The following is a 22,338-nucleotide window of genomic DNA, read 5'->3' on the forward strand; positions in this document are numbered from 1 at the left end:
GTTTAAAATATGCTTAATATTATTATTTTTGGATCATGCTCATGCTCTTTGTTCAGTGTCTCTAACATTTCCTGATATTGACTTATAATGTGTACCTGTCTGTAGTGAACGCAATATGCAAAACCCAAGTATCCATCCTTTTGAAGGCCTACTCTCAAATTTGTGATTGTGTTGTTATTGGTTTTCATTATTTTGTAAACTCAATCTCCTCTGGTTATTCTTTTCAGTTTGTGGAGGTAGATGCAATTTGCCAATCAAGGAAACAGCCGATAGTTGTGGAAAAACTGATTTAAGTTAAAACTGCTGAGTGTTTTTCCTTTAAAATCTCTGGTATGTGTATATACAATTTGTAAAAAATGAAGAGGGTTTTATGTAAAGTGTGTAAGGTTCTTGCCGTTAATTTTTTTTTTGTCTCTGATTACGTGATATACTATGTTACATTGGTTTCCTGTGTGCTTTTAAGACACTGCCTTCAAGACTTCAATATTTGGACTGTTAAATTTTTTGTTTCTCCAACTCTCTTAAGATCAAGATTGAAAATTTAGTCCTTTATTTTTGTTATCAATTTTATTAAATGGTTCTTGTGGCACAGTGATGTTCACTTATTACCTCTTTTCAGTGAAACCTTTCACGAGTGTATTAAATGTATTTTCTGTTACTTACAGAGCGTTCAGTGAAAAAATTAGCATGTTTTATATGAAAGTATGTGCAGTATGTAGACCTTACAAATAAATTTATTTATATACTCGAGCCAAATGTAGTTTAGTTACCCCTATATTCCATCATTTGCTACATTTGGTTTAAAAAATAATTAACTGGAAAAATTTGATTTGTAGTTGTGACCACATTGAAAGTAGATAGAAACTGAAGACTGTGAAATAGCAATGTATTTCATTACAGTAGTGTTATTTTACAAGCTGCATGGATGCAAAAGATCTTTCTTACTTTGAGGCAATTTACTCCAATGACCTCTCACATCACAAGTTTTGTAGAGCGTTTTTAACGGAGAGAACTTCTTTTCAGCAACATTCAGTGCTGATAAAACTTAGGTCAGTACTGTGACAGTTCTTTCTCGAAACTAAGTGGTACTGGTTAGTTCAAAGCGCTTCTAAAACAAGCTTCCATGTTAAGTCACAATCTCCAATGTTCTACCAAAAAAATTCTATTTTAAAGTTCAAAGAAATGATGAAGTCTCACAGCTGTTGCGTGGGACTTTCCCAATGAACAATGCAGTATCATACCAATATCAATCAATAATGTGTCAAGTTCAGAACCAGACTCTAATCGATCTGATGTGAAAACCGACAAATTTCTGCTGTTTGATATGGGTCTGATATTTCATTGAACACAGGGCTAGCCAGCTAAATTTTTCAACCAGATCTTTCTAATTTCTGATTTTGAAAGACATTAATCAAGGCTAGTTAGCCATCAGGTGTTTTGGGAACAGTGTAAGAAAAATATAACTGTTTAGCATAAGTTTTTCAAGAAACGTACACCACAACTATCACTCAAACTTTGTAGCGTCCTTACAGGGCCCATGGACTTGGTGGTTAATCAATAAATAAAAAAAAGAAAAAATCGGAATTAAACCTGAAGTGTACTGTTGTATCATAAGATCTAACTGAAAAAATGGAAGTTCTGTGACTTGTGTCATGAGACAATTTAGCTTGCCTGGTAGCACCAAACGCATATAATGCATATAAAAATATGCACAAAAGGTGACACATTGATGATACATGGAATGTGCATCAGGGTATTTAACAAGCATTTAGTCTGCGTCATGCTCATTAGTGTGACACCACCAATATGTAAACTATTGAGCGCTTTCAATGCAGCGAAGTGGTCACATGAGAAATAGAAATTCTTTATCTTCAAATGTTCTTCTGTTACTTCATTAGTAGATTACTTCAGTAGAATAAGAGGAAACTGTAGGGAATGAGGGATTACTTAGTCAAAACTGGTAAAAGAGCTCATAATACATTTAGTTCATGGTTTCTGTTATTATTGCACAACCTCAAAGTTGAAATACATCGTAAGCAGCCCATTTGAAACAGGTATATAAAGAAAACTCTACCAATTTCATATCTGGTAATGGGATCATTAGCAACTGATGAAGTATATAATGTAAAACAAGAAGACAAAAAGAAAACAACGCAACATGTGGCTCTCCTATTTTCTTAAAAATTAACAAAAAATAAGTAGATTGTTGCGAAAAGTTTGAAGATAATATTTAGACCAACCAGTATCATACAAAACAGCTCTCAAAATGTGAAAAGTGTTTGTGAACGACTGAATTTAACATTTAGTGGGTGACCCAATAAGTTTTCCCCTCACACTATTTTGGAATTTGGCATAACACTGAAAATTTAATAATATGACTGTTTACATCAGTCTCCTCATTCGCAAATTTCAGAATCCCTTTTCAGATCTTTTCAAGTAAATGAAAAAGTCAAAAACCCAGGTATACAGCACAGTGTATACCTGAATATCACTACCCAAACCCAAACACAGCTTGCTTCTCAATCAGTCCTCCCCTTACAGAATGTATAGGGGAAAGGAAAAAAGAAAAAAAGAGGGAAAAATGCGGTTTGGGGGCATATCAACATACATTGGCTAAAGTTGCTTCTGTACACACAAGCTCACAATCTCACAAACTAACATTCACACAAACACACAATATGTGTACATATATATATATAGATATAATACATATATCTATATATTTATATAGGTAGATAAATTTGTATGTAATCATATAAATTCATAGTCACACAACAAAGAAATGTGCACACAAACTTGTTAATAGCCAATGTCCACAAGCCGGTTAATCTCATCACAGAAAACCAAATGTCTATAACATTCAGCTATGAAATGATTTACAAAGTAAGTTAAAACATTGACAATATCTATATTACTCAAATAACTAGAAAGGTGTTGGTATTTACTGTAAAACTCAATTCTTCATCCAATTGTCTCTTATTGGTGGATTAGGGCAGGGGGGTTTTGTGGTGTATGTTACAAATTTCAAAAACTAACTTTTATGTTGTCACGGTTGAGTTAACAGATCCTGATGCTCAGCAAAGGCATTCCACTGACAAGTGGTACTGAAGACAGCCAACGAGATTCTCACACGCTGGTACATACCGCTTTTTAGAAAAATATACAGTAATGTGTTGGTATGTATTCAGGTATGTAATAATCAAGGTCAGTCAAGATGAAACAGAATGCAGTTCTCTCTTCCTCATTTACATTGTATCTTGATCAAAATCAATCTATAAGAAATCTGATATTTTAATTAACACACCAAATATCAAAGGATGCAGCATAGGTGTTAGAGGTAGCTGTGAATCTTTGAATTTGGTTACAGCTCAAAAATAAGGCCAGTATCAACAATTTTTAACTCTGAAATTTTGACACAAATATTGTGCACTTCTTTATAGACACAGCCAATGTTCAAGATAAAAAATGAATAATGAAAATGGTTTACAAATCATCAAGCATCAAAATGTTTAATTTCTCCTATGAACTTTCAAATGAGTGGCACAATTTTTTCCCCCCAGGGTAGAGCTTTTACTTTTTACTAAATTGAAAAGTACTAGTAGAGTATTCCAACTAACTACAGGTTTTGAAATCAGAAGTATATGAACCAACAAAAGACAGCTAAAGAAAGCTGATCTGCAAGTGTATTTTTAACCCTCACATTTTAAAATAATAACAGCATAATTGATACACAAAAAGTGCTGCAAAGTTGGTAAGACTGATGGGATGACATGTTAAGACTGCTAAGTTATTGAAAATGTTGGCATTCTCAGCTACAAAATAAACACGCTAGGCAAGCTTTCAAAAAAGGAAATGAGTAGAAGTGCAAGAAATACCACTCAGCAGTTGCACTCTGCCAGAATAAGAGCACAGGCACAAAGCAATTGGGGAAAGGACATGCCAAAGGAAAGGCACAGAAGTTTAAGATTACTTACAAACTAGTAGAGTGTGATAGAAATAGAAACACCATCAACTAGATGTATTTTGATAACTATTTTAAATGCTACTACAAATTTTCTTTAATGAAGCATGTTGTTTTTCTGTATTTTCAGTCTATCAGTTCATGGTCAAAGCAGTTGGCCATGAGAGCACTCCATCCCTCACCTCAAGATTTACCATCAGAGTAAACAATTATTTACACCATTACTACCAAGCCAAATATTGATCTATGCTTAGAACAAAATTAGTACTGTTCCAATAAAAGAAGTTAGGTGGTGATACTTATTAAATACATACTTGCATATGATCAATTTTCATGAAAACTGGATAATTTACCAACACATTAGCGATTTATCTTGAGCTGAGAGACAACAATAACAGAACTGACATAGCAAGAACCAATTTAATAAAACCTACCCCACTGTCCTACCAACTCAAGAATAACAAAATCACAAATCTTCACAGATAAAACTTCACTACTCAACAAAACTGTGGGCTAAGAGGTCAGGGAAACAACAGGATGAGGAAGGTATAGAGAAGGACTTAAGGGGGACTAGATCCTCAAACACTTTTAGTGAGGTGGCGGTGGCTCAGTTGCGGTGCGGACTGGCTTTCTCCTGCTTGAACCTGGACTGCCATAGCTAGGTGCGCCGACAACTTCTCGGATAGTACCAGTCCCAGTAACTACCCTCATGGGCTGTGGCTGGGTGGGGAGGGACATAACAGCACCCCGGTCTCGGAGGTGGACCGATTGCTGTTGTTGAGGCTGAGCTAATTGCTGACCCTGGCTCCGAGAGGCACCACTGGATGCATTTACTGGCCCCATTCCTACAAAGAGTTTAAAATAGACCATTAAGAAAATACAGTAAGAAAGAAATATTGTTGAAAATATTAGCTTAAGGTAAGGGATAGTGAAATAGCTAAAAAAAAACACAACTCACCTCTTGTACTAGTGCGTTTGGAAGGAACACTTCCTGAAGAAGCTTTCTGTTGAGACGAAGCAGAAACAGATGAAGTGCTGGAAGAGGAACCAGTAGGAGCAGATGAAGTGCTAGTTACCCGTGCACCCCCACCGCCTCCTGGGGACTCCCTACTTGAAGAAAACGTTTCATTGTTTTCGCTATTTCTATTTGAGGTCACAGCATTGAGACCCAATGACAAAATCAAGGCAGTTGAATCTGACAAAGTAGACATGACCAGCTCTTGCACAAATAAACTATGATCAGCACGCTCCATTTCTGCTGCTTGAAGTTCTGTCTCTGAAAGAGGCGGTTCGGTGCACCTAAAAAGTCAACAGGAGTATTAGTAAAGGGACAGTAGGGAAAATAGTGCATGAATTTCAGCACAAACACAAACCTTGATAGTAGAAACTGTAAATTTACAGGGGCTGGAGGAGAGCTAGAACTTAATTCACCATTAGAGCTAGCCGAGCTTGCACTGACAACAGCAGCAGTAGAAGCCGCAGTTGGACCAGTAGTGCTACTGGCAGCATTGGAAGTGCTGGCTTGAGCCTGGCGTCGCGGTAACCTCTCCAGTTGCTGCCGTGCGGCCTGGAACACACCACACACAGCAAACTAAAGCTGCTCTATCTAACAAGTAGTGTTTTATTTTCAGAAAAGGTTTAACTTAACCACATTAATATGAAAAAAAACCAAACACATTTATATAAGTTGGTTGTGTACGATAAATGTACAAGAAAGATCATGAAGTTAAATCAATGTGCTAATGTAGATAATATAAATGTTCATGATGAATGACTGATCAATATATTCCCCATCCTAAATTTGGCTCAAGTTACAAATGATAAATCTTATGTTACTCCCCCACAATATGTGACCCAGTTGATGAGGAAGCTGCCTAACCATCAAGCATAGATCTCGGTTGAGGAACAGCTATAAGAGGCCCCTACTGCTACAAGATAGTGTTCATTGTTGACTGCACCCAGGGATACCAATGGTCTCACATCCACACACTGTTTGAGCCTTGTTTTCATGAATAACCCAGCTCAGTTTGAAACGTAATACTTAGAGGATACTACAAGGTAAGTAGAAAATATACAGAAGAAGTATCCATACCCTCACCTGCTGCCGTTCCAGCTGAAGTTGTATTTGGAGTTGTTGCAGTTGGGAAGGTGTTGAGCTTTGAGCAGAAGTGCTAGCAGTGGATCTTCGCACACCAGATAATTGAGATAATAACTCTGCAATTGGATCTGCTGTGTCTCGCGTAGAAGGTGATATGGAGGACAAGCCACCAGTGCTGGAAGAAAATCACAATTTTACTGAGTACCAACTAATTGTAGGTGATGGTATGTAATAAAATGTATTATGCCTCACCTAAAATGCATATTGCACCTTCTTGGCCTTGGTCCAACACCTCTTGATGCATGAGGACCTCTGCGAACTCCACTGTGTCGCAGACTAGCTGGTTCATCGTAATACAAAATTAAGGAGATAATACTTCCAAGAACAAATAGGATTCCAGACAGAAAAACAAAATTCAACTTGGATAAAATAAAAAAGTAAAATTTGGGTGAAATAGGATTGACACTATATCAGATTAACTTTTAAAAAGTAAATTGCATATGCAGAAAAGGATATCAAAAATGATATAAGGTCACGGGGACCACTTCGATGTTCAAGGTTAAGGTGTCCAGATAAATCATCAGTCATGAGATTAGGATCGCCCCCTGGTAGAGACGCACACACCGGACAAACCTGATAAAAAAAAAAATATTATCACACAAAGCTGCATAAGCTTGAGATATTTAATTCATTAGCCAACAGCAACATACCACTTCAGCAGAAGTGTCAGTGTGGTCTAAAGTGACATGCTCCTGAAGAGTGGTCTCAGTCAAGCCCATTCTTCCACAATGGGGACAAGTAAATGACTGTGGTTGATCGACAGTTAATGACTCCCCCCCATAGTATAACTCTGCATAAAACATGGTAATAATAAGAATCATGAGTAAAACCAATTGTCAAGATTTGATAAAAGATAAGGAGGAATGTGCTCACCAAAGTCTGATCGTGTCAAAATACACTGCATGGGATGATTAGTTGTGTGGTGAGGCGTGACTGCTCCTGCTTCGTAACATGATGAACATAAATCATAGTCGTAGCACACCAGGCACTTATAGCGGCGACCACGAAAATTACGTTTGGAACATGAGTCACAGCTGACACCTAGAATTTTCAAAATTTGAGAAACAGTTAAAAAATTAGGAGCGCTAAATACAATTATAATTCAACACACATTGAAATGACCCTTTTAATATGTGTCTGCTAAGAAAGAAGGGTTAACATTATCAGAAATCAATACAGCAAAAATAATAATAAATAAACTACTATTGAATAAATTTCATCTTTTAAACCTCAGAGATTGTTTTCTTTTTAATTATAAAATTAAAAGGAGTTAGTCAGGACTCAGAACCATTCCATGACAGACCAAATGTAACAGCTGATGGAGGCGACAATCTCCAATCCAATATCTCCAATATCAAACAAAAACTTACATAGAAAAAAAAGAGTCCACACAACTGGGAATTTTTCTAGCCAAATAGTAAAATTAAATGACAGCTTTAATGGAAGAGAGTCAGAAGTGGTGAAAGGTGACAGGCAACAAAATAAAGGGCAAAAGCAAACGTACTACCCTTGAGATGGTCTAGGCCAAATGACAATGGTTGCATCATGAGTGTTTCCATTTGTCAAAATTTGAGAAACTACAAAGAGAGAGTTTTTGTTTGTCTTGGGAAATTTTGGACGGGGCTGAAGGAAAAAGTAGCAATGATGTTGCAGTTCTTGCATACGGGGGACCTAGCCTAGGCTGCAACCAGCGTAGGCAGTAGCGTATGTGACGGCAGCACCTTAACTACCATGGGGGCTGAATAGCGCAAGATTCATCCAGATCGTTGCCACGAACAGATTAAAAGGGTCCAGGCAAAACGACAAGTAAACACGAAACAAAAATACGAGTATGCGAAGCAAATAAGCCTATTTGTCTTCTGAAAGCAAAGACTCACCTTCCTGTCGAGACATCTCAAACCAGTGCCTGCTCAACTTCACACTATCCTTCACCAATTTCTTACAATTTCCTTTTTCAGTAATTAACTAAATACACGGATATCGTAAAGACTATCATAATAATAGAGATTTCATTGACGAAAATTTGAGAACGTTTCCATCGCCAATCCTAACCCATCTAGGCCATCATGACGTCACGGTCCAGGCAGTAGTTCCCGATCATGAAGTTGACCGAACCTTTCACACACACACAGATTACCACACTATTGCATCATTAGCTTTCGAGGGACAAACTTCATGTCAATAGATGACCACAAGGTTTGTAAACAGCCGTATTACGGACTCTCCTGAAACTGTCAGCGGACTAAAATGTCTGTATCACAAAATCACCGGACCAAAAGTGGACACAAAGGATGTCAACATAACAAAACAACACGGTCAACACCAGATCGCTTTAGATTGAGTTTTCGGGCGTTCTACGTTTATCAGGCAACATGGCAATTTTTTTTCTAAATCTTTTCTTTTGGAAAGCGGTTCTTGGAGACATTTCCTGACTCCACCATTCCAAACAGTAACAAAAAAGTAAGAAAAGTTACTGCATCAACAAGCAGAACTACCTGACCATTATGTGAACCGAGGGATAAAAATGGAAATCGGAGGGAAGTTTGAATGGATCCGAAGATGAGAAAGAGCAAGAAGAGAAACGTTTTAAAACATCTCGTTTTATTTGTTTTTCTAAAAAAAACAAAACCATATCACTTTCAATTACAACTTAAAAGTCATCATTGCTTTTTAAACGATTGGACAATATTAAAAAGGTTAGATGAACAAAACAGTATATGAATCTTTTCAAGAAGTCACACAACGGAAAAATATGAACAAGGTTTTGAAAACAAAATTTATTAAGATTCTTTGGCATCCATAGGTCGTTTTTCCTGTCGAATCTCCTCCAAAGCCTGCTGGACAAGTAAACGTACACCTGGAGGCAGCGGCTGACATTCTTCGCTGTCAGAGCTGTTGTTTCTTCTCCATAGACTGTTTTCACCTTCTAGATAAAAGAGATAAGCATCGTCATACAAATAAAAACCTTTGAAAGAGAAGAAAGGCAAGAGATATTAAAATCAATAAACTGACCACTGCTTAGTTTATTATTTGAAGGTGTTTTTGGAACTTCCTTGGTTTTAATTTGTTTTGATACTTGAATTTCATCTAGACAAGAAAATGGATGACACTCTATACAAATGAGTAAATTTAGTTAGAAAATAAAAATTATATATCTAATTATGCTACAATTACCCAGTGTGTTTGCTGCATCACTAGGAGAATAGCCTTCTAACAAAGCCATGGAAGGGAAAACAGTGGAACCTCTTTCCCCTGCTAATGATTCAAGGTCCACTATTCTTTTAGCTAATATTCTGAAAAGAAACCAGAGAATGAAGAAGACATTCCGTTTTGGCAATCCTATTTTTTTGTAAGGATGACATTTTAGATTATGGTAACACACCTGTTTGCTTTCTTTTGATGGGCAAGTCTTAGACTCTTATCCTCTAAAGAATCAAATAAAGCTTGACACACGTCTCTCATGTTTTCCATGAAAGCAGGAGTCCTTGACTTCATAGGTTGAGAGACTGCATCTAACAATTCTCTCACTGTTAGGAAAAAGTTTAAAGGAAGGTGACTTTTAGATTTTCAAATTAACATTTAAATGTTGTTACTAAAGTTTCAAAAAATTAGTTAGTAATAAATTTTTATTGTTGAACTTCTTTAGAAGCAAATAGAACATATACCTTGTCCTTGACTAATAAAACGATTTGTTGGAGACAAAGGAGAGAAATTCTTCCCTTGTGTTAGCATGTTTTTGTTTGTCTGATCAATAGCAGCCTGCCATATTCATATTCAAAATAAGTGGTTAATGTTGTTAGTAAAATATTACATAGATATTGTACAGTTAAGGAGATATACCTTATATTTTTGAAGAGATCGTTGAGTAGACTCAAGCTCGTCTTGAGTTTGTAGCAGTCTTTCATGTAAATATCGGTTCTCAGTAATAAGAGCATCAATGTCTATGTTATTTTTTCTTGCTTTCAGTAAGGAAGATAACTCATAATTTAAGCGGTGCACTTTGAATTTGTATGTCTCTCGCTCCTGCATCAACTCTTCTCTTTCATCAAGTAATGCTTGCTGATTTATCAGGAGTTGGGAGCACTGCAACAATAATGAAAATAATAATTCAACAAAAATGAAAGTACAGGTCACAAAAGTTGGATACTTAATTGAAATCTAAAATAAATATCTACATAAAATAGAAGAACTTTTCAAATACTGGACATTATTAAATTACCTTGGCATCCATGGTTTCAAGCTGCTGGATCAATTCTTCCTTGGGATGATTTGGAAATACCTGCCCTTCCCATCTACAAATATTGCCACAGCGATGCCTAGCATAGTTAGAACGCAGAGCCTGACAACAAAAGAAAAATCGACATGATACTAGAGAAAAAATGTGTGCACAGCAAAGTTACCTAGAAAACAATAAACAAAAATATTACTTCCATGTCTTCATAAGCTTCAGACAACCTCTGTTTCAGTTCATCCATTTCCATGCGCAAGGCCTTATTACGTTTCTGAGCATCCCTCAGTAATTCAGCAACAGTCACACCTGGCCTGAAGCCATCTGCTTCGTCTTCAGTGTATAATGAGGTGCGATACAATCCCTGGACAGGACATTATTTGTGAAGGAAATAACTGGTATGTAACTAATAACATCCTCTACATTGGACCAAACCAGTTCACCATTTAAAGCAGTATGCTTACTTTATTGTGAATATTTCGTGTCAAACTTAATAATCTGTGCTGTAGCTCTTCTTGATTTGATTTAAATTGATCTCGTTCACTGCGACATTTATTGAGGTCTTTACTCAGAATCAACACAGCCTCTGTTTTGCTTTGGAGCTTCCTACGTAGCATAGCATTCTGAAAACACATAAAGAAGTAGTAGTTGGATAGGAAACAATGCTGCATGATTTCCCCAGCGTTTACGATTGCCCTAACCAAAAGTTAGGGTCTCCCCCTCCCTCTTTCAGCCACTTTCAGCCTCCCTACCTCGGATGCGTATCCCTCCACATAGCTCTCCATTGCGAGTCGAAGGAGTCGTGCAACGCATTGAGCTAAAACGAGTAAGAGTGATTGTCTTGCCAACTCACAGAAATTGTGAACAACAACTGTCAAACAATCTTGACTTGACAGCAGAACGCGCGCCAGCTGCGCGAGCAGAAGACTGTTTCCTATTTCCTTTAGCAGCCGCAGCAGACGACACCATATCTCTGGTTCTACTACCAACCTAAAGAAAAATATTCACAAATTCAAGAATACATTGTGTTCCAATTGTAGTTTTCCCATTACGCCATATGTTACTTAATAAAGCATCAAATGTTTAAAAGGACCAAATTTCTTTTCAATTTTAGCTAAAACAAAAAATATATTGTGTTTCTCAGCATGTTGTTTGCGGCACTCTTCTTATTTAACCGCCAATTTTTTAAAAGAGTTGAGAGACGACTCAACGTTGAATCTTGAGAAAGGCCCTTTCTCAAGGTTGAATCGAAATCTGAGTCTGAGTTACGTTGAATTTCGGACCATGGAATGGCCAGGTCAACATTAGACGTCAACATATATAAAAGTCGATGCTGGGATGAGGTGCCAGAAATTGTTCAGGGAAGCGCAGAAAACATATTAAAGCACGATGCCGGGCCAGAAAATGGAGATTTATTTTGTAAAAAATTATTTTAACAAAAAATCTTTATGTAATCACTTTACCAAACTTCTAGACACTTGTGATTGAGATTAAGTGGTCTGGGAGCAAGTGCTTCGCTCCCCCAGCAAAGGCTGCCTACAGGCACACACGCGCATAAACGAACGAAAAATAAAGGCGTACAAAGAAAATGTCGAGCGCTTTGACACCTGAAGGTGTCTGTATAAGAGTTGATGTGCTTGAAAGGGTAGGCGCGAGCGATACGCCTGGGCCGAAGGGCGAGGCATGGTGGGGCGGGGCCCATGCACAAGGAACAGTCCGCCATGGCCGCCGCTAACCGCCGCCGGTGCCTCGCCAGGGTCGCCGCCGTGGGTGCGTTTGTTTCTGCTCCTCGCCGTCGTGCTGCTGCTGCAGGTGGCGCGCACCGTCACGGCGCTCTTGCTCGTGTCCCATCGCAGGTGCGGTGCTGTTGCTGGTGCAGCTGCCGCAGCTGCACGCGGCGCCGCCGTCCGCGTCGCCGTCGGCCGACGACGAGCTCGACGACCCCGGGGTGTTCCAGCGGCTCAAGTCGTACTGCAAGTCGTACACGATGGGCAGGGGCCTGGCCATGATGTACAGCGACGACGACATCAAGTGCCTGCTCATGGTAAGGCGCGGCTGCAGCTGTCGTCTCAGGCGCAGCTGCAGCTGTCGGTGCAGGCTGTCGGTGCAGGCGCAGCTGCGGGGTGATGCCCGCCCACATGTCCTCAGCGGCATTTCACTCGCAGAGATCAGTGTTCACCCTCCAAAAAAAATTAGGAAAAAAAGTAATAGAAATTTAAGAAAACGGTAAATTCAGTGTGCGCTAGGGTTGGAAATTTCGCAAATTTTCCGGAAAATTTCCGAAAACTTTCCGAAAATATACTGAAAACATCGGAAAACTTTCCAAAATCTTGGAAATTTTTCATTTTTTCCCGGAAATTTTTCCGTCTTCCAACCCTAGTGTGCGCTTTAAAGTGAGGATGTCCTTAGGTGGCGCGGGCGATGCGCAAGGACTTCAGCCCCATGGTGCAGCCGGCCGTGACCATGTACAACTTCATCATGCACACGACGCCGCGCTGCAAGGTCAGCCTCGTCGCCAAGGGCAAGATGTTCCTCGACCCCGAGTTCCTCAAGGGGGTGGCCGCCGTGCTCTTCAGCTCGTCCTCGACCACGACGACGACGCCGCCGGCGGCCGCCGCCGCCAGACGGCACGGCGGTGGCGGGGCCGCCTAGAGGACGACTAACGGCGAGGGGCAAGTGTTGTGGGCCGACGCCGCCGACCGCGGCGTGAGCTCACCGCAGAGGAGGGGGTCGGGGGTAGGGGGTAGGGTACATTTTGGAAAGGTTATGGGGAATAAGGAGGTGATCGGCTATTTCCGTGCATTTGGAAAAATTTGGGGCTCGGACCCCAAAGGGTACATAGTGTAGATTTAGTTGTTTATTTTGAAGTAAAACAGAAATACAAAGACCTCCCACCTCATCCCGCATTTTTTTTTCATGGAACCTCACGCGTCCGATAATAAACAGGAACTGTAGGCAATTTCATCTACAAAAACCACCCTGCCGAGTGTAGCCTGTTCCAGCAGCTCGCATAGCGCCTGGCAGGTAGAGGATGCCTTCCCCGCAGTGCACGCATGCACTGCGGGCTGGCCTACCCCGAGTCTCACAGGCGCCCGCCTGATTGTCTGTGCGCCCGTCTGGGGTCCCATGGGCGGCAAAGGTTCGAACCACGATCGACCCCCGGCGAAAGCGTGCCGGGTAAGAGCCATCCCAGCCACAGCGGGAGTGGTAACCCGTGTGGAATTGCGAAGTCCTTAGAATCTGGCTCCTCGAAGGGATTCCACGACTCGGAAGCTTTCCGCTCGGATCGCATCTGGGTGCAGTACAGCTAGGCTAACCACCGTACGCCCGCCTCCTCTCTTTCTAACTCTCTCCGCCCTAGCCCCCATTCCCGGTCAAGCGGACTGGTTGGAACGAGGGGTGCCCAACTGTGGTAGTCAGGTGTACACAGAGTTGGTAATCACTGGTAATCACCGGTAATCCCTGGTAATCTACACACTCTTAAGGGTCCTTTCAAAGGACAAATTTGGTGATTGAGACCTGCATTTTTGTGCACATCTTGTCTAAATGCAAACGCTCATATTTAATATGAAGTATTTGCATCCCCCCATGGACAAAAACATAATTTGTCCAATCATAGAATGCCAGTTTGTAACTTGCAAGATAAAAAATTAAGAATTACCTAAAATGTGCACCATTATGAATCTTTCTCAGGACAAAAAATGGTTGTGTCGATTTAGAATGCAGGCGAATCATACCTAGTATTCATTGGTAATCATTGGTAATCTTTACAATTTGGTAATCCGGTGTACACGTTTTTATGGAGTTGGGCACCCCTCGGGTTGGAAGTTGGAACCTAGTCGATGACTGTAATCTCCGGTGTGATCGAGATAGTCAAGAAACCCGGCCCTCAGCTGGGTGCCTGAAAACACCGGATCCCATACCGAACTCCGAAGTTAAACAGGCTGGTCCCCGTGTCAAAGCGGGGAGGGTAGAGCCCACATTTTTTTCTCATTTTTGATAATTTTATAGGTAAAGTGAATCCGGCTCTGAGAGGTATTTTAACTACCGATTGCACGGAGGTGATTCACGTCTAAAGCTTAGTGCCACACTGCCGCACTGCCCGTAAGGCGCTCTGGCCACCTGGGGTAGGCGAACCCGCGAGTCGTCGTGGTTATGCTGCACCGCACGCAGGCGTGCATGGTGCCTACCTGCAATGCCCGTTAGGCGCTACGGCCCCCGGGGAAGGAAAACCAAACGTGGGGTAAAGTATAACTGCATTTTCCAAACGTTCAGCATATCGACGAGGTCGGAGAAAAATGGGCCGGAAAAAAATAGTTCGGACAAAACTTAGGTCGGACAGCACTTTATGGGATTTTGGAAAAATTACCAGCTTGGAGAAAAGTAGGTGGGATAATCTAGCTGCACCGGCGCAGAACATAGTGAGAAACAACATTTAAAAAGACCGTGGGTTGTTGTTGTTTTTAGACTTTTTTTTAGTTAGAGCACAGCTGTGTCAGCTAAACTCTCGACAAAGGGAAGAGAGTAACAGTCTTACGCTCGATGAGCACGGAGGGCCCCGTGTGTGGCTCGTGGGCTAATGGCATGGGGCTCTTATTGGCAGAGGCTCGGAGCGCCTGCGGAGTGCCGGGTAGGCAACCCAGCATCGCCCTCGTGTCCAACGGCACGGCCTACCGCCTCCCCGTCAGGCGGCGGCGCCCACGCCCTGGACAGACCAAACAGACCCCACCCCTCCCTCTCTGCGTCGCGTATAGGACAATGATGGTTATTCAAGAGACGATCGGCAAAGTTTGTGTGGCATCAGAAAGCAGATGGATCAAGGCTGGAGACATCTGGTCGTGTGGGGCGGGCTCACTACTGCACACCACATGCAAGCCCGAAACTTTTGGGGGAAATGAGGGTTGCATGTTGGTTAGCCGTGCGGGCCTGCTGACCCCTCTGGGGCTGTCGGTCGCAGGTGCACTGAATACAATGCGAAAAAAAAATCTATACATAATAACAGTCTTAAACGTTATAATTGGAAAAGGTTATAAACTGCGAAATACGCTAGGACATGTCCTTCGGATTATTGTGGTAAGAAAATTACAGTCTAGGGCTGTCTTTATTTATTGTAAGCCGGTGTGGAGTGCTGCGACTGACTTAGAGCGCTGGCTTGTGTATTTCAACTCACGCCAGCTCACACCCTTTCTGGCTGACACTATGTTTGCGCTGGCTAACGAATTATCCAACGTAAAAGTCAATCTATATCGACTGCCTAAAAAAATTAAGAAAAACAAATAAAAATAATAGTTTTCTTCGACTACGGCGGTGGCGGCGGCCTCCTGCTCTCAGGCGACGGTGCTGATGAGCAGGTTGAGGTACTGGTACCACGTCTTGAGCACGTGGTAGGCGGCGCCGCGGGTGAAGTCGCCGAGGCCGCGGACGGCGAAGGGCGCCCCCCGCGAGCAGCTCTGCATCAGCATGACGCGCAGCCGGCGCACCCGCGGCTCCTCGTCCGGCCAGTCCCCCGAGTAGGCAGCGAAGCGCACCTACGCGACGAGCATCAGCGAGCGTCAGGCCATCAACTCAATTTTAAACAACGAAATTTTCCCGAAAAGAAAAGAAGAAATTTAACTTTTCAAGAAGAAAAAAAATGGGAAAAAAAATCAAATATTTTCAGAAAACGTAAGAAAAAAATCTCAGAAAATTTTTGATTTAAATTTTAAAAAATCTTGTAAAAATCCGTTTAAAAATACGTTCTGCGTTCAGTACCTCGTCACAGCCCAGCGCGAGTCGGTCGCCGAGCAGCGACATGGAGCCGTAGACGAGCGGCAGCGTGGACAAGGTGAGCGCCGAAAACATGGTCCGGGGCCCGAAGAGCAGCTGGTAGGTGTTGATGAGCGGCACGAGGAGCGCGCCCGCCAGCATGTGCAGCACGCCCTGTCACGGGATGAGTATAGCTAAGCCAATAGCCAATAGCCAATAGCTAAGATAACTAATTATTTAGCTATTTAGCTATTTAGCTATTTAGCTATTTAGCTATTTCGCTAAAACTGCATATACCAAAAGTTGTAGCTAGTTAGCTAACTTTTTGCGAATCAGCTATTTTTTTGCGAAATAGCTAAATCTTAAGCTATAAATAGCTAATTATTTGGCCATGTAGCTAATTATTTGGTCATGTAGCTAATTATTTGGCCATGTAGCTAATTATTTGGCTATGTTTCGCTTAAACTTCCACAACGCTTATTTTTGACGACTTACGGTAAAAAATATGGCCCTCATGTCGTTCTCGAACTGCATCATCTCGGACATGCGCTCGACGCACTCCGCGACCTCGCGCAGGCCCTTGGCCGTCCTGAGGCGCACGCTCAGCAGCGCGTACTGCGTCTCCATGAACATGAGCAGCGTGAGAATGAGCAGCCACATGCTGAAGAAGTACGTGGCGCCGCAGCTCCACTTGAAGGACTCGGCCAGGCTGATGGTGATTCTGCGCCAAAAATAAAGCTATTTGCCATAAAGTAAGCAATGTAGCAAAAAAATCTTTCCAAAATCTGGGAAAATTTTTCACTTTTTCCCGGATATTTTCGTCTTTTCCATAAATTTTTTGGAAACTTTGCAGGGCTTCCAACCCTACATTTTTCTCAGCTCGGCCACTTATAGTTGAATAAATTTGATATCGCCCCTTTAGCTATCGGTTTAGCTACACACACAGCTGTCGGCGCTTGCCTGAGGTGCACGGAGGCGCCCTCCCCGACCTGCAGGCAGGGCGGGATGGCCGGCGAGGCGGCGAACTGCTCCAGGCTGGCGAGGGCCGAGCCCACCACGATGTAGGTGAAGCCGTACCGCCGCACCCTCCTCATCGCCCAGCTCGACGCCCTCAGGCTCCTCGCCAGCCTCGCCCCGTCCTGCTCCAGGTCGGCGGCGTGCGCCCCGAGGCCACCGCCCTGGCCGCCGGCGGCCATGTCCAGCGCCCGCCGCACCACCGCCAGGATGGGCCGGCGCCGGAAGGCCCAGAGGAAGGCGGCCGCCCCGGACGAGTACATCGCGAAGCCTCCGCACACGCTGCGCAGCGCGTCCGGGACGCTGTCGGCGAGCACGGCGCGCGCCCCGGAGCACGCGATGAAGGCCGGGTACAACCACACGACCTGCGGCATCGAACATTGCGCTGTACTCTGTACTCTGTACTCTGTACTCTGTTCCGTGTACTCTATACTGTGTATTCTGTACTTTGAACTGTGTTCTCTACCCTCTGTACTCTGTACCAGAGAAAAGAACGGCGACAGTGAGCCACGCCACAATGTGGCTACTCACCACGCGCGGATACAGTTATCATGTCCTCCTAACCGTTCACAGTGACAACCCGCTCATGTGTTTAAAATGATACGGCCGAGGCAAAACAACTACCGAGACACACCATTTAAACATATCATCATGCCCCACACAGACAGTACCGTGTTCATCATGATCATCAGCAGCAAGTACGACAGGCCGGCGCCGTCCACGATGCGGACCCACTCGCAGAGCTCGGAGTGGGTGGTGGGCGGCTCCTCTGGTCGGGCTCCTCGCCGGCTCCTCCTCGGCCACCAAGAGGCGAGCACCATCCTGCTGACCCGCTGGTGAGCCTCTAGGCGGGCCTGTAGGCGGGCCTCCTGCATGGAGGTCCCCGATCCACAGAGTCGCACCGGGCCGAGAGCTCCGGTCCGCGTCAGCCGCTACACACACCACACACACACACACACACACACCCGTCGTCGTCGTATGCACGGATAGAATTATTCAAGATTCGGGACGAGAAAAGTTGCCGGTGACATCTATGGGGGGAGCGGGAATAGCTATACATACGGATGCGCTATGGCGCATCAAGCAAGCCACCGCTTAAACGGGCCGCAACAACTTTATTCGGGGGAAAATTACGGGGTTTACGGAGTCGTGTGTCGGACGGGGATGGGGTGATGCATGTAGCCGTCTCGATCACTAGTCTCCAGTCTAGTTTCTAGTACACGTACGTACCTCCCCGACGGCCCGGCCGTCCACGACGCGAGCGCTTCTCTGCGGGCGCGTGCAGAGATTGTGCGTGCCCGGGCCCGGGCCGATAGCCGCCGGCCTACACACCCCGTCGGACGGACGCTGCTCTGCATCATTCAAAAGCACGAACAAAAGTTTTTGTTTTTCCCGCCTAGTCAAAAGTTTTCGGTCGTCGAGTCATTTGGCTCGCCATATCAATCGCGACGCTGGGAAAGGGCTAAACCCCCTTTAGTCTCGACTGTTTATGCATAGGGGGATGAATATCGAATGGCGCCCTTGATCCGACAAACTTGTGGTCACGACGTCCGCGTACGGGGGGTACACGGCGGCAAACACGGGAGTCGTTCTGTCGTCGTTAAGTAGAGTTTCATTTTTTAACTCTACCTACCTTGATGGTCGTTCCCCAGGGACCCTAGCACCCCGGGGTCGTGACCCTGTTTGTAGTTACACAGTTGTACCTACGACCGTAATGGCCTAGGGCAGTTTCACACCAACTGAGTGTACGACAGAGACAAAGTCCGTTCGACGCCGCAAATTTTCTGCAACCCCCCCACCCCCTGTGACGCACGGCTTGATTCTTAAGGAGGCCCCACACCCCAGAATGGTGGCCCGACCCGTCGCACCTGTCGTACCCGAGGCGACCGACGCCGACGCGCTGGACGCGACGGGTGCATACCGATCGGTGGGTTGCCTACCCACCACTTCGCAGGCGGGATGCTGTTTTTGACCCCAGATTTAGGGGCTGAGGATGTGAGCACTTATTTCGTCGAGCTGATTTCTGAAGAGCGCTAATTCTTCCGGTTAGAATGGTCTTTAGTCTCGGCGTCGTAAGATAAGTGGGCGGTGCAACGTGAAGCTGGCCCCCGCCCACGTTCATAGCCGTTTTCGACGCCTTAATGGCTCCTTGTGGCCCCGTGAGAGTAGACAACCCGCCCGCACGCGTGCATGCGGTACGGTATTAACTACGAAAGTGCGCGGCGTTAACCAGCCACCTGATATGTACTCCCGGTGAGGCGGCCTCACTTAGGACGACGCTATGGTTTCAGAGGTTTTCAGCCAATCACAGTCCTCGGGGCCGCCTCACCGTGAAGGCACGGGTCATGGGACTAAATCCACCATCACCCTCCTGGGCTTATGACCGCTGGGCCGGGCCGGGCTGCTGGAGGGAGGTCAGCAAAGTGCCGTGTTTCTTTGTGCCTCTGTCACTTTTGGAATCGCCCAGCTGCCATTGATGTTGCTACTTGTATTGTACCCTCGCATGGGCAAGACAAAGGGGATGAGCGATTTAATGTCTGATGGTACACAAAACAAAAAACAACAACAAACACAAACTGTCATCGACACTCTATTTATTGGCTTTCTACATTATTGAGAGGAAAGTCGAAAACGAGAAAAAGTCTAGCAGAAATATAAAAGTAGTTGACTGAAATCACATCAATAAATACACGCGGATTACTTGATGGGGTCGGTCCAAATTTCTACAAAAAAAACTAGGGTTGGAAATTTCCAAAATTAATTTTCCGGAAAATTTCCGAAAGTTCCCTAAAATATTCCGAAAATAACGGAAAACACTCCTAAATCTGGGAAATTTTTCAATTTTTCCCGAAAATTTTCCGTCTTTTCTAAAAAATTTCTAAAATTTTCCGGAAACTTTCCAGGGCTACCAACCCTAATAATAACGTTTTGACACCATATTGTCCACTTTCTCTTTGCAATAAGCGTTTCAACACGAACTGCAAACTGCTGCAACAACAACAACTAGGAGTCCCAGTCGGTCTCATGGCCTCTCGGCTGGTCTCAGAGGTCGGTGCAGTGCATGGCGAGCTGCGTGCGCGTCTGTCGCGCCTTGAGCGTCTCGGCCGACAGGCGGCCCGCCTGCCGCGCGAGCCTGCCGAGCTTGACGACCAGCGCGAACCACAGCACGACGGTGGAGTAGGCGGCCAGCAGGCTGATGACGAGCGCCGCCCCCGAGTTGACCGTCGTCAGCCTCCTGCAGCAATAAGGTCAACAATTTCCCAAATTTTCCGGAAAATTTCCGTGATTGATTAGGAGGGGGGGGCGCAGATATTATGGTGTCCCAAAAGGATCAGGACGCTTATTGGCGTCCAAGGAGACCCCATGACAATGGCGTAACCACTGGGGGGGCCGGGGGGTCCGCGGCCCCCCCAACTTTCAAGTTAGGGGGGCCGTGCCCCCCCAACTTTCAGACCGACAAAGCAGAACCAAATTGATCAGTTCGGGCCGATGCCGACTGTCGGTCGAGACGCTACTGTATGGCTCTGGATTTGACTGGTATTCTTAGGGAATTTGCTTCCGCTAATGATGACAGAGAGAAGTGTTTTGGAAAAGTTTAAATTAATTTTTCATTGTACTGCTTTGATGTTGAATGATCTTTTGAACTATTATGACCAATAGATTGTTTTTTATGTTTAACACTTGATTCCCTTCCTTTTTATTCAAAATACCCTAATTCTTCTATATAACACGGTCTTCGAGTCCGCCTAGTAGGTAGGCAACCCGTACTACGGCCCCCCCAACTTTTTTTGTCGTGGTTACGCCTCTGCCCCATGATAATGTTTACCCCAGGGTACCTATATATCATGGGGTTTCCTAGGACTGCAATGACCGTCTTGATGCTTCAACTTCAACGAGGGTTTCTGGGGCCCCATAATATTTGGATCCAAGCCCTTCCCCCTTTCCCCCCTTTGTCCGATTGGTTTCTGACGGCCCAAAAGGTATTATTAAGTCCTACCTCTGTTTGTTTATTTTTCCAGTGTTGCTGACATACCTTTGCCCTGGGAACCAGTGGTCCTTGCCCTGGAAGTCCTCCCGCACGTCGGGCTTCATGTAGTCCAGGAAGTCGAAGATGACGGGGCAGGTGAGGCGGTCGTTGACGAGCAGCGCGAGGTTCCCCGAGGCCTTGAGCGTCTTGAGCACGGCGTGCCGGTACTCGCGGCACGCCACCAGGAAGCCGTCGGTGAGGACGGCGACGTGGCTGACGGCGAGCAGCCCGAACAGGAGGCACACCACGCCCTGCAAGCACAGGCGAAGGGGAACTGATGATGAGTGTGTGTGTGTGTGTACACGAAGCAAGGCGCGCCCGATATAGAGGGGTGTATATACTCTGTTGACGCAGGTGGACTCACCAGCGACGTGAAGTAGACGGCGTGCCGGGCGAGGCGCCGGGCGCTGGGCGCGCGCGCGGCCGCGGCGGGCAGCACGACGGAGGAGCGCGGCGGCGAGGACGAGGACGCCGACGACGAGGCCGCCCTACCAGGGTGCACGAGGAGCCGCACCCCGCTGCCGTCCGCGCCCCGCACCAGGGCCACGGCGCGGCGCATGTGCGCCGGGGTGCGGACGAAGCCGCGGTAGCCGTACCAGGCCGCCAGCGACAGCGCCAGGACGAGCCCCGGCAGCGGCGCCGCCCCGCTGAACCAGCACAGCGACACGTCCGACCCGGTGAACGAGTACGACGAGGTGGCCGCCCGGGCGTACAGCAGGCAGCCGCAGTCGGCCTGCACGCACGCGTCGAGCGCGTCGTGCCAGTGCGTCAGGATGACGGCCAGCGACACGACGCACAGCAGCGACGCGCAGCACAGCGCCGACGAGAGCACCGCCAGGGTGCGCGTCGAGGCCAGGTCCATCACCGAGCCATGCGTCAGGCCCCGCGGCCGACGACGCGGCCACCTGTCGGCGAGGAGCCCTAAAGGGCGCGGCACGGCGCGGGCGCAGGCGGCTCGGCTCTCGACAGCCAAAGGCGACTATCGGGCCGCGATCGTCTGGCCGGCACAGAGCTCGGCACCTGCTCGCCCCCCCCTCCCCTCCTCCTCCTCCACCTGCTCCTCCTCCTCCTGCTCGTCCCCGTGGGCCGCGAGGGGCGCGACGTTCGCCGTTATCAGTGACGCGTGATAACGTTATCGCCGGTCTCCCAGGCGACGGCTTTACCCACACACCTTTGGCGCTCTCATTACGTGTCCGGAGGGGGGG

The 22,338-nt window shown here is 45.4% G+C and overlaps 5 protein-coding genes across 7 annotated transcripts; 1 reads left to right on the plus strand and 4 right to left on the minus strand.

The window, feature by feature from the left end:
- Positions 1–1,976: 1,976 nt before the first annotated feature.
- On the minus strand, positions 1,977–8,422 carry LOC113202690 (E3 ubiquitin-protein ligase KCMF1). Of its 2 annotated transcripts, none has more exons than XM_026417048.2 (9): positions 7,997–8,422; positions 6,993–7,160; positions 6,770–6,909; positions 6,576–6,692; positions 6,312–6,409; positions 6,060–6,234; positions 5,335–5,528; positions 4,920–5,260; positions 1,977–4,806 (listed from the first exon to the last, which is right to left on the minus strand). In XM_026417048.2, exons 1-9 carry the CDS (start codon positions 8,010–8,012, stop codon positions 4,550–4,552), a joined length of 1,506 nt encoding a protein of 501 aa, XP_026272833.1. In that variant the 5' UTR covers positions 8,013–8,422; the 3' UTR covers positions 1,977–4,549. The 2 variants fall into 2 exon arrangements, with proteins under 2 accessions (XP_026272833.1, XP_026272832.1); XM_026417047.2 differs by having other exon boundaries at positions 6,054–6,234; positions 7,997–8,412.
- Positions 8,423–8,699: 277 nt separating this feature from the next.
- LOC113202691 (coiled-coil domain-containing protein 149) lies at positions 8,700–11,296 on the minus strand. Of its 2 annotated transcripts, none has more exons than XM_026417052.2 (10): positions 11,100–11,296; positions 10,812–10,970; positions 10,547–10,711; positions 10,339–10,458; positions 9,960–10,202; positions 9,785–9,878; positions 9,502–9,646; positions 9,294–9,412; positions 9,132–9,206; positions 8,700–9,042 (listed from the first exon to the last, which is right to left on the minus strand). In XM_026417052.2, the coding sequence occupies exons 1-10, from the start codon at positions 11,130–11,132 to the stop codon at positions 8,900–8,902; spliced, it is 1,296 nt and encodes a 431-aa protein (XP_026272837.1). In that variant the 5' UTR covers positions 11,133–11,296; the 3' UTR covers positions 8,700–8,899. The 2 variants fall into 2 exon arrangements, with proteins under 2 accessions (XP_026272837.1, XP_026272836.1); XM_026417051.2 differs by having other exon boundaries at positions 8,700–9,045; positions 11,100–11,295.
- Positions 11,297–12,011: 715 nt separating this feature from the next.
- On the plus strand, positions 12,012–13,246 carry LOC113202716 (uncharacterized). Its single transcript, XM_026417090.2, has 3 exons — positions 12,012–12,117; positions 12,204–12,391; positions 12,757–13,246. The coding sequence occupies exons 1-3, from the start codon at positions 12,048–12,050 to the stop codon at positions 12,997–12,999; spliced, it is 501 nt and encodes a 166-aa protein (XP_026272875.1). The 5' UTR covers positions 12,012–12,047; the 3' UTR covers positions 13,000–13,246.
- Positions 13,247–15,412: 2,166 nt separating this feature from the next.
- LOC113202733 (uncharacterized) lies at positions 15,413–19,352 on the minus strand. The gene is made up of 5 exons (XM_052275868.1): positions 17,778–19,352; positions 17,053–17,471; positions 16,588–16,813; positions 16,099–16,266; positions 15,413–15,875 (listed from the first exon to the last, which is right to left on the minus strand). The coding sequence occupies exons 1-5, from the start codon at positions 17,979–17,981 to the stop codon at positions 15,675–15,677; spliced, it is 1,218 nt and encodes a 405-aa protein (XP_052131828.1). The 5' UTR covers positions 17,982–19,352; the 3' UTR covers positions 15,413–15,674.
- A 328-nt stretch (positions 19,353–19,680) lies between these two features.
- Positions 19,681–22,127, minus strand: LOC113202701 (uncharacterized). The gene is made up of 3 exons (XM_026417066.2): positions 21,498–22,127; positions 21,140–21,384; positions 19,681–20,341 (listed from the first exon to the last, which is right to left on the minus strand). Exons 1-3 carry the CDS (start codon positions 21,993–21,995, stop codon positions 20,149–20,151), a joined length of 936 nt encoding a protein of 311 aa, XP_026272851.1. The 5' UTR covers positions 21,996–22,127; the 3' UTR covers positions 19,681–20,148.
- Between the last annotated feature and the right edge of the window lie 211 nt (positions 22,128–22,338).

The sequence above is a fragment of the Frankliniella occidentalis genome, unplaced genomic scaffold (assembly GCF_000697945.3).
Source record: "Frankliniella occidentalis isolate FOCC.00 unplaced genomic scaffold, Focc_3.1 Scaffold9, whole genome shotgun sequence".
In the NCBI taxonomy this organism is placed as follows: Eukaryota; Metazoa; Arthropoda; class Insecta; order Thysanoptera; family Thripidae; genus Frankliniella; species Frankliniella occidentalis.

Excerpts from the sequence above, each read along its gene's own strand:
- LOC113202733 (XM_052275868.1), bottom strand. The coding sequence starts at position 17,981 with ATGCAGGAGGCCCGCCTACAGGCCCGCCTAGAGGCTCACCAGCGGGTC. Across the intron at positions 17,472-17,777 it reads TGATGATCATGATGAACACG|GTCGTGTGGTTGTACCCGGC; the intron begins GTACTGTCTGTG and ends TCGATGCCGCAG. Across the intron at positions 16,267-16,587 it reads TGAGGGCCATATTTTTTACC|GGCGTGCTGCACATGCTGGC; the intron begins GTAAGTCGTCAA and ends ATCCCGTGACAG.
- LOC113202701 (XM_026417066.2), bottom strand. The coding sequence starts at position 21,995 with ATGGACCTGGCCTCGACGCGCACCCTGGCGGTGCTCTCGTCGGCGCTG. Across the intron at positions 21,385-21,497 it reads CCGTCTACTTCACGTCGCTG|GGCGTGGTGTGCCTCCTGTT; the intron begins GTGAGTCCACCT and ends CTGTGCTTGCAG. Across the intron at positions 20,342-21,139 it reads CACTGGTTCCCAGGGCAAAG|GAGGCTGACGACGGTCAACT; the intron begins GTATGTCAGCAA and ends TTATTGCTGCAG.
- LOC113202690 (XM_026417047.2), bottom strand. Across the intron at positions 6,693-6,769 it reads CTGACACTTCTGCTGAAGTG|GTTTGTCCGGTGTGTGCGTC; the intron begins GTATGTTGCTGT and ends TTTTTTTATCAG. Across the intron at positions 5,261-5,334 it reads TTACAGTTTCTACTATCAAG|GTGCACCGAACCGCCTCTTT; the intron begins GTTTGTGTTTGT and ends TTGACTTTTTAG.
- LOC113202716 (XM_026417090.2), top strand. The coding sequence starts at position 12,048 with ATGCACAAGGAACAGTCCGCCATGGCCGCCGCTAACCGCCGCCGGTGC. Across the intron at positions 12,118-12,203 it reads CGCCAGGGTCGCCGCCGTGG|GTGCGGTGCTGTTGCTGGTG; the intron begins GTGCGTTTGTTT and ends GTCCCATCGCAG. Across the intron at positions 12,392-12,756 it reads ACATCAAGTGCCTGCTCATG|GTGGCGCGGGCGATGCGCAA; the intron begins GTAAGGCGCGGC and ends GGATGTCCTTAG.
- LOC113202691 (XM_026417051.2), bottom strand. The coding sequence starts at position 11,132 with ATGGAGAGCTATGTGGAGGGATACGCATCCGAG. Across the intron at positions 10,203-10,338 it reads TTGAAACCATGGATGCCAAG|TGCTCCCAACTCCTGATAAA; the intron begins GTAATTTAATAA and ends TTATTGTTGCAG. Across the intron at positions 9,413-9,501 it reads CATCAAAAGAAAGCAAACAG|AATATTAGCTAAAAGAATAG; the intron begins GTGTGTTACCAT and ends GTTTCTTTTCAG.